Below are 13,398 nucleotides of genomic sequence, written 5' to 3'. Positions count from 1 at the left end.
AAAAGTTCTGGATTTTAGAAGACATTTTAAGGGGTTTGTGTGCCAGGCTTGCACTCCAATTCTCCACAAGGTATCGTTATGGTATATATAAATAATAAGCAACCAAACTCCTCCTATCTGGGTTTCCTTCAAAGCCAACCGATTCTCACTTATTATATATATATATATATATATATATATATATATATATATATATATATATATATATATATATATATATATATATATATATATATATATATATATATATATGAGTTGACATTTATTATGTAAATTTATAAACGATTATGGAGCGTCAAATTAAAAAAATTAACATTTTGATCGCATTCACGCAATTAGGAACCTTAGAAAAATTATATTAATTGTGTAGTAGTACACAAGTATAATAAAAGATTATATCCAAAATTGTTGTTCAAAATAACTGCTTAAAAATGTTAAATGAAAGGTATTATTGAAGAGTTCATAAATAAAAATAAAAGGAAGAAAAGAAAAAAGAAAGTGAAATAATTCCCTTTTTTATAGTAACTTCCAAGGTTGGAAAGGCAAAGTTAGATTGGGGGAGATACTCTCACGGTTACACTTCACGGAAGCGGCCCCCCTCTCGTTATCATCTTTCTCTCTCCCTCTCTCTCTATATATATATTACCAACCTTGGACGCCATCACTTCTCTTACTCCTCCTAAACATGGATGCTCATCAAAATGATTATAATCAGATCATGGAGGATTCAAGAAACATGGTCATTAGGGGGAAAAGAACCAAGCGTCCACGACCCTCATCCCCTCTTGCTCTAACCATGGCATCCACTTCATCCACCACCACAACCACTAGTGAAGGTGGTGATACAGAAAACCCTTATAACACCTTCTTCCACACGCCAACCAACTCGATCGAATTCACAAGAATCATTCAAGAAAACGACGACGAAGACATGGCAAACTGTTTGATTCTTCTCGCCCAGGGTCAATCTTCGCCACCACCACCACCACACAAAGCGGTGGTGGATACGTTATCCGGGTTTTATGTTTATGAATGCAAAACATGTAATCGTGGGTTCTCTTCGTTTCAAGCTCTCGGTGGCCATAGAGCCAGTCACAAGAAACCCCCTAAGCCTTGTTTAGAAGACAAGATTAGGCCAAATAACATGGTGAACCAAGTTGTGGATGTTCATCATAGCTCTACGACGCTATCTCTTAAAATTGGTTCCAGTCAGCAGACTCAATGTAACCGAAGTGGCTCGACAAAGGCATCTAAGGTTCATGAATGTTCGATATGTGGTGCTGAATTTGCTTCTGGTCAGGCACTAGGTGGTCATATGAGACGACATAGGTCCATGCCCATGGCTACATCCACTTGTGGCAATTCCGGTGGGTGTCAAGATTCCAAGAAACCGAAAACCCTACTGTCATTGGACTTGAATCTTCCTGCTCCAATTGAAGATGATCATCGGGAAACGAAATTCCCATTTCGATCCAAAGATCAAATGATCGTGTTCTCGAATTCTTCTCTTGTTCATTGTCATGTCTAACCACAACATGTTAACACATTATTTATTTTTTTCGGATTTATAGTGGATTGTTAATTGTGTATAATGATTCTTTAAAATTCATTTATTTTGTTCATATAATTGATATTCACCATGGTTGAATTCTTTGGAGTTATGTGGTTAATTACTTAACTATATACAAACCCATTTATTCTTTATTTTTGTGTCCTTTTTCGTACATCTATATCCAAACATACAGGCGTTTCAAAGATATTTTGGCCCAAGGCGAGTGGGAAAAATGGCCTCTAAAATACAAAATTTTCATTAATTTTTTATAATAACTCAATAATTTAAAGAAAATTAATTGTACTATCTTCTAAATATAACACTTTCCATAAAAAAAAAATTAGGCCTCATTTAAAGATGGGCCCTGGACGGTCGCCCACCCTTTGGGACGGGCCTGCAAACATATATTTAATTAGGATTAAACTAATTTAATATTGAAAAAACTTATTTAAAATTCAAAATACCATATGATAGGGGTTTTGTCATAAAAGCCCTCAATTTTACATGAAATTATCGATTATGCCCAAAGTCGAATTTTTAGTGCAATAATGCCTCAACAACCGGATAAATTGTTCAATTGTGCCCCTTAACCGTATTTGACCCTCCAAGGCCAGTAACACCATAGTTGACTGACGTAAATGGGCTGAATCGGAGCTGACGTGGCTTGCCACATACTTGCTACGTCAGCAATGCTTCTTTGGAGGAAAAAATGCAAAGAGTAAAGAAATTGGGGCAGCAGGGAGACTCTCACCACATCTGTGTCACCTAATTGATGAAGGAAGTCATTGGACACGTACATAAGGTTACCCATGTTCACTGAACACGAAGGCATCACAAATGGAAATATACGTTGTCTGAACTGTACAAAAGTAGAACCGGGGGGGGGGGGGGGGGGGTAGTTTCCAAACCATAATCCGATAATCAAGTTAGAATGTTTTCACGTCGAAGCAAACCCGATAGTCGTATACCAGAAATAAAAGCTCTTGTAGGTCAACTGTATCATTTATAGTATATTCCTTAAACATAAGATAGTGACAGAGTAAAATGTGATATTCCACATCCATCGGCATGTTCACATAATCACCAAAACATGATTGCTTAAACATGGCCAAACAAACTTGGCCGGTTTTGTAAACGAGCCATGATTTACCGCCCAATTTCAGGCATGCATGTTGTAGTCACAATCGCTTCGTATGTTCTGTCATGCAACTATCAAAAGAAGCATTAATCAAGCAATTTAGCATGTTCTAGTGGGCATTCCAGAATACACATTATTCTGGATCTATATTCCAGACCCCTATTCTGGATTACAATTCCGGAAAATTACAATCTGTATCCATATTCTAAAACTGTTCATCACATTTCGAACCAGTTCTTCGTATTCCGGATGTGTTTTACGGATTATTGATTCGTTTTGGACTAGTCAGAATGAGTATATTTTTTATGTTTTTTTATGTGGAATTGTCCAATGGCAAAAATCTTGAATGTCATGATGAAGAACGTCGGAAGATGATAATAAGATCGAAGAGTGCAAAAGTAAATGACATAATTACCCTATGACCCTAGTAACACATGTTCGTTGTAGGCCCATGTAGTGTGAGTTTGCCATTTTCAAACCACATGTTAGTTTCAATTATGAAATAAAAAAAAACAATCCATTAATTTTTTTTAAAGGGAAATAGAGTAAAATAACCACTTTTTGGTGTAATTAAAAAAAATAATCCATTTAAATAAAATTTTGAAAATTAACCATTTTCTCTAAATGGCCTCTTTAGAAGGGGGGGGGGGGGGAGGGGGGAGTGTTGGAATAGTGTCTAAGGCTGCAACTATATTAGGCAAGTATTTAACCCGGTTGTGCATGGTCCTTTTGGGTTGCCTTCACCATAGCAACTTGATAGGATGATTTATTAAGAGAGAGTAAATATTATAAAGAATAATATATTGTTATTTGATTAATATAAGTCATAGAATTAATTGTAATTAATTTGGTGACTTAAAGAGATTAATTAAATAAAGGGGTATAAACTGTCAATTGTTTGAAAGTTAAGCTTTAGACTATAAATCCTTATAGATATACAAGGGACGGATTCTAGAAGCTAGGATAACTTCAAAATCGTCCAAGGGGATTATCTAAGGAAAGGATTTGGATAGCCTTAAGAGAAGATTATCCAATTAGGGTTTAGACTGTAACCCTTAAGGAGTCTACAAGTATAAATAGACCCCATGGGTAAAGGAAATCGGAATCTCACCTAAAGTAAGAGAACTCTGGCCGATTTCCTCTCCTCTCCTCTCTTTTAAATCATCTTCCTTGCTATTGGTGTTTGTAAGCCATTAGAGGAGTGACATTTGTGACTCTAGAAGCTCCAAGACAACAAGATCAACAAGGAATTCAAAGGTATGGTTCTAGATCTGTTTCAATGTTGTTATTTAACCTAATTAGTCATTAGAAGTCTTGGATTCAAAGCATGTTTAATTAGAAAGCCTAGATCCAAGCATTAGGGTTTTGCATGCGCACATAGGAAAGTTCTTATGGCTAAAACCCATCAGTGGTATCAGAGCCTGGCTTGGTTTTCTTTAAATTGTTGCTTGATTAACTGAAACAAACCTGCAAAATTCGATTTTTTGGTTTCTGAGTCATGGACTCGGCGAGTTCCAAAGTGGACTCGGCGAGTCCCTTTGTGCACTCGGCGAGTCCAGGCGTCAGGAATGGCCAGATTCGGGATTTTTTCATAATTATCTTATGTAAACTTTCCTTAAACTAATTAGATCAACCCTAATCCGATTTTTTGATATATATGACTATAATCTTGATCTAATTAAAGATATTTATCATCTAATAAAATACTTAATTTCCTTATATGATAATTAATTAATTATTTTAATTATTTTGGTAATTATCTTAAAAGAAATCTTGAATAAATCAAATATAGATAATTAGGATATTAATTGTTAATTTGAATTATTTGTTATTTGATCCTCCATGTTTTAAATGTTTAAAACTTGTCCTCAAGTTTTGAAATTTATATTTGTGATTAAAAGTTTTAATTTAAACAACTTAAATTTCAAACCCTAGATTTTAAAAGTTTAAAATACAACCTTATACTAATATGATATTACTAGAATAATATATATATATATATATATATATATATATATATATATATATATATATATATATATATATATATGTATAACTAAATGCTAGTCTTACCGTTAGTAGAACTCATTCACGAAGCCGATCTATAAGGTGGGTATAAGGTTGCGGCCTATAAAATGGCGCTTAATGGGTGTACACTCACACCCACCGCTTGCTTGATTGGTGGAGGGTCGTTAGCCGAACGGGTAGGATAGGGCAACCTCATCCTCTCATTAAAAGTATAATAAGTAATACAAAGTAACTACACATTTTTAAAATTTCCCAATCTTAGTTACTTTAGGAAAAGTGAATTGATGCAATCCCATGAAATTACACTTTGCACCCTTGCTAAGAAGTTAGTGGAGCGTGTGTGGTTTACCGGCACACTAATCGGTTCTAAGCATAGGTGGCAAAGGGTGATTCATTGTTTATCATAGTTCGATGGAGCATGTGTGGTTTACCGGCACATCGAATAGGTGATCGTTACAATGAAGGCACCATGTGAATTTGCATGGTAATTCACACCCGCTTTGTGATCCTCGGTATCCCAGTCACAAACAAGAGGGGCATTTCGAGATTTAAACGTGCCATTGAATAGTTTCAATGAATCTCATCCGAACCTAGGAATTCTCAATACACTTAGGACTAATAGTTTAAGTTTTGTGATGGAGAATTAGTGAATCGTCATTCACTTACCTTCAATCTATTTACATGTTAGATTACAGCATCCCTTTTTCTAGTATGTAAATGTTATTGTTGGATCCTAGCCCTAATTTTCTTATTGGGTGATAATTAGGGATTCTTATTCTAATCTATCTTTGTCCTTTCTATTTTTAGATGTCGAACGCTAACAACGCTGCTGCTAGTTCTTTCACGTTGATGAGCCTTTGCCAAAAAGTCACCTTTGATGGAACGAACTTTAGCGAATGGATAAGATACATTCGCACCATTGCTCGCTATGAGGATAAGGAGTATGTCCTCGATGAGAAGCTCGAGAAGATTAACCCTGAAATCGCTACTCTGGCTGAAATGACCGCTTTTGAAACTCATGAGCGCGATGCAACAAAGGTACATTGCATCATGATAGCCACTATGAACTCCGAATTCCAAAAGTCCTATGAGGACATGTACCCGTACGAGATGCATCAAGACTTATTGGAGAGATACCACCAAAACGCGAGACAAGAGCGTTATGAGATTTTCACTAACATGATTTCCGCTAAGATGGGTCATGGAGAGTCTCTTACCGTGCACCTGCAAAAAGATGCAAAGGTATGTCGATCGCCTTCGCAAGTTAAATGTTGACTTTGATGAAGACTTGGCGATCGACATGGTGCTTCACTCTTTGCCTCCGATGTATAACCAATTTAGGATGACCTACCACATGAACAAAGAGGAGGTCACCCTAAGCAAACTCCAAGGTCTCTTGAGGGTCGCTGAGAGCAACTTCAAAGACAAGTCTGTTGCACCAACTCCCAATCTGCCTGCTGCTCCTATCTTGGCTATTGGTCAAGGAAAGGGAAAGAAGAGGAAGGCCACGTCCAAGAACCATCACAAGGTTAAAGCCCGAGATGGTGCCTCTTCTAGAGGGACCAAAGTTGATCCCGCTAAGCCCTGCCCTAACCCAAAGGAGGCAGAGTGCCACCACTGCCACAAGATAGGACATTGGAAGAGAAGCTGCCCAGATTACCTGCAAGCAATCAAAGAAGGAAAGATCAAGCCATCTTTCGTAGGTATATACACAATCAAATCTAACGATTCTAATCATGCTATTTCTTGGGTTCTTGATACCGGTTGTGGTTATCACATTTGTTCTAATGTGCAGGGACTAAGAAGAAGTAGGGATGTGGAGCAAGGAAGGATCAATCTAATCATGGGGAACAGAAGATCGTCGCCTGTGACCAAGATTGGAGTGTATTCTTTAGTGCTTAGGAATAATTTAGTTTTAGATTTGAACAATTGTTTCTATTCGCCAGAAATGGCTAGAAACATCATTTCATTTCATGGTTTATATAGACAAGGATTTAGATTTTCTTTTAATAATGAGAATGGTTCTATTTTGGCTTATCTAAATGGTGTCTTTTACTTTGAAGTTATACCATGTAATGGAATATATGAAACTGTTATGATTGTTGATAACTTAGGAAATGATGTTTTGAATATTGATTCTTCCACTAGTATGGATAAAGCATCCTTGTGGCATTGTCGTCTTGGACATGTCAACAAGAAACGCATAGCCCAACTCCAAAAGGATGGAGTGTTGGAGTCATTTGACCTTAGGGAAGATGACACATGCGAGTCTTGTTTACTTGGAAAGATGACTAAGTCACCCTTCACGAGTACTTGTGAAAGGGGTGAGGATCTATTGGACCTAATACATACCGATGTATGTGGACCCTTTAGATCAACCACGAAGGATGGGAACCGCTTCTATGTGACTTTTACCGATGATTATAGTAGATATGGGTATATCTATTTAATCAAGCAAAAGTCAGAAACCTTTGAAAAGTTCAAAGAGTTCAAGAATGAAGTGGAGAATCAATTGGGCAGGAAAATCAAGATGCTTCGATCCGATCGAGGAGGAGAGTACCTAAGTCTTGAATTCCACGATTATCTCAAGGAGTGTGGAATAGTTTCGCAATTGACGCCTCCTAGGACACCGCAGTTGAATGGTGTGGCAGAAAGGCGTAATCGAACCTTATTGGATATGGTTCGCTCTATGATGAGTCGTGCTTCACTACCTATCTCTTTTTGGGGGTATGCCTTAGAGACTGCCACCCATATCCTTAACCGAGTCCCTACTAAGAAGGTTGCCAAAACACCTCACGAGATGTGGACAGGGAAAGCTCCCTCGTTGGCACATATCAAGGTTTGGGGTTGCGAGGCTTTCATACGACGAGATACTCACGACAAGCTTGAACCTCGAAGTGAGCGATGTATTTTCATCGGCTACCCGCAGACATCCTTTGGATATCTCTTCTATAGACCGAAGGACAACGTTGTCTTTGTTGCGAGGAGAGAAGTTTTCCGAGAGCGAGAACTCATAAGCCAAGGAGACATTGGGAGGCAAATCGAACTTGAAGAGATTCAAGAATCGATAGATGAAGGAACCTCTACCGCTGGCACTCAACCCGAGGAGGAAACTCCGGTTGAACCGATTGACGAGTCCTTACCTCTTAGACATTCCGAGAGAGTTAGAGTTCATCCCCAGTTTTATGGTTTTCATATTACTACCGAAGGGACACGTATATTAGTGATGGTACACTAGTAAATCTTGATGAACCTAATAGCTATAAGGAAGCCATGGCAGGCCCGGAGTTTGCGAAATGGAAAGAGGCAATGGATAGCGAGATCCAATCCATGTATGATAACCAAGTTTGGAATTTGGTTGATTATGTGCCCGGACGTAAGACCGTTGGGTGCAAATGGATCTTTAAGAAGAAGACCAACGTGGATGGTAAAGTACACACATATAAAGCGCGATTGGTTGCGAAGGGCTCTACTCAAACTCCCGGAGTTGACTATGATGAGACCTTCTCACCAGTTGCGAAGATTAAATCTATTAGAGTGATGCTAACGATTGCCGCATTTTATGATTATGAGATTTGGCAAATGGATGTCAAGACCGCTTTCCTTAACGGAAAGTTGGCTGAGGATGTTTACATGGCTCAGCCAGAGGGGTTTGTGGATTCGAAACATCCAAATAGAGTGTGTAAGCTTGAGAAGTCCATTTATGGACTTAAGCAAGCGTCTCGCAGATGGAATCTTTGCTTCGATGAGAAATTCAAAGAGTTTGGATTTGTACGAAGCGAAGACGAATCTTGTGTATATGTCAAAGCCAGTGGGAGTATAGTAAGCTTCCTCGTTCTATATGTTGATGACATATTACTCATAGGAAATGACATCCCGACTCTGCAGGAGGTAAAGTCCTGGCTCGGGAAGTGCTTCGCTATGAAGGACCTCGGAGAGGCTTCTTACATTTTGGGAATAAGGATAGTAAGAGAAAGAAGTAAGAAACTAATTGGACTTAGTCAGAATACTTACTTAGAGAAGGTACTAAAACGATTTAGTATGGAAAACTCAAAGAAGGGAGAACTACCGATACAAAGTAATGCCAAGTTGAGTAAGACTCAAAGTCCGAGTACCGAAGCTGAAATAGCAGAAATGAGCTGAGTACCATACGCTTCCGCAGTTGGCTCAATCATGTACGCTATGACTTGTACTCGCCCTGATGTAGCCTTCGCTTTGAGCATGGTTAGCAGATATCAAGGGAACCCTGGCAAAGCACATTGGATTGCGGTGAAGAACATCCTTAAGTACCTTCGAAGGACGAAGGAATGGTTCTTAGTCCTTGGAGGGAGTGATGACTTGAAAGTGCGAGGGTATAGTGACGCCAGTTTTCAGACCGACAGGGACAACTACCGTTCGCAGTCGGGCTGGGTCTTTACCCTAAATGGAGGAGCAGTGACATGGAAGAGTTCCAAGCAGGAGACTGTAGCTGATTCAACGTGCGAATCAGAGTACATTGCAGCGAGCGAAGCGTCGAAGGAGGCAATATGGCTGAAGAACTTCATCGGTGATCTTGGAGTTGTACCTGCCATAAAGGAGCCCATGGAGATTTTCTGTGATAACGAAGGTGCGGTTGCCTTGACCAAGGAACCGAGGGATCATGGTAGATCAAGACATATCGACAGAAAATATCACTTCATTAGACATCGTGTAGAAGAAGGACAACTCATAGTTAAGAGGATATCATCAGAAGATAACCCAACAGATCCGCTTACGAAGGGACTGAGTAGGGTTAAGCACTTGTAGCATGCTAGGAGTATTGGGCTGAAGGATGATATTAGCATAGATTAGATAGTATTAGAAACGTGTGATAGATAAATGTAATTAACATTTGATGATTAAATAAAGGAGTTTTAATTATGAGTAATGTTACTGTCTTATGTTAATCGTTTAACTATTGTTTCACTTTGCATGTTTTGACTTCCAGAATATTTGAGTTTATTAGGAATAATCGAATTGTTCAAATTGTCCACAATCGTTCATATGTTGGAAGTAGATATGAATGAAGATTGTCATGAATTGGTGTGTAGATTGTCTAAATGGTGTTAGAAATAGCAAAGGGTTGCTGCAACGTTCATGAGTGCTTATGAACTAGTTTTGAGCATTGGAACAAACCCGCGCTTGCTGGAATCACTTTATGGAATACGATATAAAAGGTGATCGCAAGACGATAATATCATATAGTCTTAAAACCTAGATATATAGTTTGTTATCTATTAATTGATTATACATTGATAATGCGAAAACGCATCAGTAACTCGGTGTTATAAAACGCATTGTTGTGTATAGTTGGTTAATGAATAAGTAAATGCATATAAGTCGAAGTTTATCTATAACTTTTATCAAAGAAGGTAAAAGCGATATCTCGGCCACTCGATGATTTGATTTGACTTATGTGTCGGGCCCGGTCAGAACTGAATTGATGTGTTCGATTAAGTTCTATGTGTAACACCATAAATTTTCAAACAAATTTTTCATTTCAAAAAAATAGTATTTTCATTCAAAACAAGGCATAAACATTTCAAGTATCATGTCAAAATACAAATCATCTAAATCCCAAGATCGCAAAACATCTATCAGTGTGTACAGATCACGCCGGCGCCTTCCCACGGTCCTCGCTAGTACCTGAAACACATACATAACAACTGTAAGCATAAATGCTTAGTGAGTTCCCCAATATACAACTTACGCACATACGCCTTTCCAGGCCTTGACCTTCCGGTCCATGTGTCTCAGGGGACTTCCGTCCCTGCTGGGTAAACCTTCCGGTCCTACCCACGCCGACCTTCCGGTCCACAACACAACGCCTTCCGGCCCATAACATAATCGCCTTCCGGCCCATAACATAATCGCCTTCCGGCCCATAACATAATGCCTTCCGGCCCACATAACATACATAGCACGTATAACAATTAACTTATCACATATAACACATATATCTCATATCATATCCGACCTTCCGGTCACACAGTCAAACCCTTCCGGGTACAGTATAGTGAGAAGACTCACCTCGTGAATGTCGAAAGCTAGCAAATCCCGAAGTCACTCGTACCCGATCCGCCGAGCTACAATCTCCCTATAACATCATACATCTCTTATTAACACTTTTATCTTCTAAGTTTGGCTATCCCTAAGAGATCAAACATAGGTCAACTCTGGTCAACGGTCAACGGTCAACTTGACCTGACTCGGCGAGTGCTAGGGCGACTCGGCGAGTCTAGACGTCCTCATCAATTCTCTAAGATTCCCTTTCTACTCGTCGAGTATCCTCCATGACTCGACGAGTTTCTCCTGGAAGAATCGCGGGGCCACCCCGACTCAACTCGCCGAGTCTGAAGAACAACTCGACGAGTCCCAGTTAATCTTCAAGCTACTCGCCGAGTCTGTTCATCGGACTCGGCGAGTCCATGCCATGCAACCGCTCAAACTGCTTTCTAAGGTCAGAACTGCTCCGACCATTCATAGGTCTGGCCTTCCTAGACTGATTCATCACGTAAGGTCCTCATTTTGGTGCTCATAATACACCCCATGACTCATAATTTACATTTTGACCTAAGGCATAAGGATTCCAATCCAAAACCTCCATTGATTCCCGAAATGCTCAGGCATGGGACATTCTGGACTTCCAAAGATCCCAATACAGGGTTCCAATCGTTTGGGGGACTAAGGTAACACTCAATCTAGCCACAAAAGGGTTCAATAAACCCTAAATCCATATACACATCAACATAGAAGGATGCAACTCGAAATATTACCTGAATAACGTGCTCTCTGTGTCCCCAATCCTCAGAACGTGGCTTCCCTTGTTGTTCCCTTAACTAAGCCTCCTCTTCCTTGCAAAACAACGCTTCCAAAATCAACAATGGTCTTCTACCTTGCTCCAGATGCTCACAATCGAATTAGGGTTTCTCTCAGAGGACTAGGGTGAACAATGACGGCCATAAGGTCCCTCATATACGTCCCAAACCTAAACGGTTAGGGTTTTCGCTAAACAGCGCAGACTCGCCGAGTCTATATCCGGACTCGTTGAGTCCAGTCGCAAACCCGCGACCAGATCCGCGATCCTACTCGGCGAGTCTAGGCTCCAACTCGCCGAGTCCCCTCTTAAAACACCCAAAATCATAAATATAACGATACCTGAAATTCCGGGCTGTTACAACTCTCCCCCACTAGGACTAGACTTCGCCCTCGAAGTCTCACTCTGAAAATAGCTCCGGATGCTGCTCCCGCATCTCACGCTCCGGCTCCCAAGTCATTTCCGATCCCTTCCGGTGTTGCCACTGAACCAACACCAGAGGTACCTCCTTGTTCCTCAGAACCTTTATCTTCCGATCCCTGATGGCCACTGGTCTCTTGGCATAATTCAGGCTCGCATCCACCTGAATATCCTCTAATGGAACCACTGCCGACTCATCGGCTATACACTTCCTCAATTGCGACACATGAAAAGTGTCGTGGATCTGCCCCAACTCTGCTGGCAACTCCAAACGATAGGCTACCTGGCCTATCCTTGCAATCACACGAAATGGCCCAATATACCGGGGTCCCAACTTGCCCCTCTTCCTAAATCGAATCACTCCTTTCCAAGTAGAGACCTTCAAGAGAACGAAGTCGCCGACTTGAAACTCAAGCTCGGATCGGCGTCTGTCTGCATAACTCTTCTGTTTGCTCTGGGCGGTCAATAACCTCTGTCTAACCTGCTGAATCTGCTCTGTCGTCTGAAGCACGATCTCTGTACTGCCCATCACTCTCTGTCCCACCTCTCCCCAGCAAATGGGGGTCCGACACCTCCTACCATACAACAGCTCAAAGGGTGGCATACCAATGCTCGAATGATGGCTGTTGTTGTAGGAAAACTCTGCCAAGGGTAAATACGCATCCCAGCTACCCCCGAAATCTAACACACATGCTCGAAGCATGTCCTCCAGCGTCTGAATCGTTCGCTCGCTCTGACCGTCTGTCTGGGGATGGTATGCGGTACTAAAATGCAATTTAGTACCCAGCTCCTCATGGAATTTATTCCAGAATCTGGAAGTGAAGCGCACATCACGGTCTGAAACAATCGAAATCGGCACTCCATACCGAGATACCACTTCTCTCACATATATCTCCGCCAACTTCTCCGCTGAAGAACTCTCACTGATGGCAAGGAAATGAGCGCTCTTCGTCAACCTATCCACAATCACCCAAATTGCATCGACTCCTCTGACAGTTCTCGGCAATTTGGTGATGAAATCCATAGTGATCTGTTCCCACTTCCACTCAGGAACCTCCAATGGCTGCAACTTGCCATGCGGTCTCTGGTGCTCGGCCTTAACCTTACGGCAGGTCAAGCACCTCTCTACGAACCATGCGACGTCCCTCTTCATACAGGGCCACCAATACTCTTTCCTCAAATCCAAATACATCTTCGTAGCCCCGGGATGGATCGAGAATTTCGATCGATGAGCCTCTTCCATCAAAGTAATACCCGTACCACCCACGAACGGTACCCAAATCCGACCCTGAAACGTCATAAGCCCTCGTCCATCCGTAACGAACTCTGAAACCAAACCGACAACCCGCTCTCTCTTCTGCATCTCTGGTCGCACAGCCTCGGCCTGCGCCCCACGAATAGCTTCCAATACTGGAGCTATTACAG

General features: G+C 40.8%; 1 protein-coding gene across 1 annotated transcript; it reads left to right on the top strand.

The window, feature by feature from the left end:
- The first annotated feature begins 669 nt into the window (after positions 1 to 669).
- Positions 670 to 1,651, top strand: LOC111893027 (zinc finger protein ZAT5). The gene has a single exon (XM_023889100.2). The coding sequence runs from the start codon at positions 686 to 688 to the stop codon at positions 1,526 to 1,528; it is 843 nt and encodes a 280-aa protein (XP_023744868.1). The 5' UTR covers positions 670 to 685; the 3' UTR covers positions 1,529 to 1,651.
- The last annotated feature ends 11,747 nt before the right edge of the window (positions 1,652 to 13,398 follow it).

Source organism: Lactuca sativa, chromosome 1 (genome assembly GCF_002870075.4).
Source record: "Lactuca sativa cultivar Salinas chromosome 1, Lsat_Salinas_v11, whole genome shotgun sequence".
Lineage (NCBI taxonomy): Eukaryota > Viridiplantae > Streptophyta > Magnoliopsida > Asterales > Asteraceae > Lactuca > Lactuca sativa.
The sequence above is the reverse complement of the archived record's forward strand: the minus strand, read 5'-3'. Positions and strand labels throughout refer to the sequence as shown.

Excerpts from the sequence above, each read along its gene's own strand:
- LOC111893027 (XM_023889100.2), top strand. The coding sequence starts at position 686 with ATGGATGCTCATCAAAATGATTATAATCAGATCATGGAGGATTCAAGA.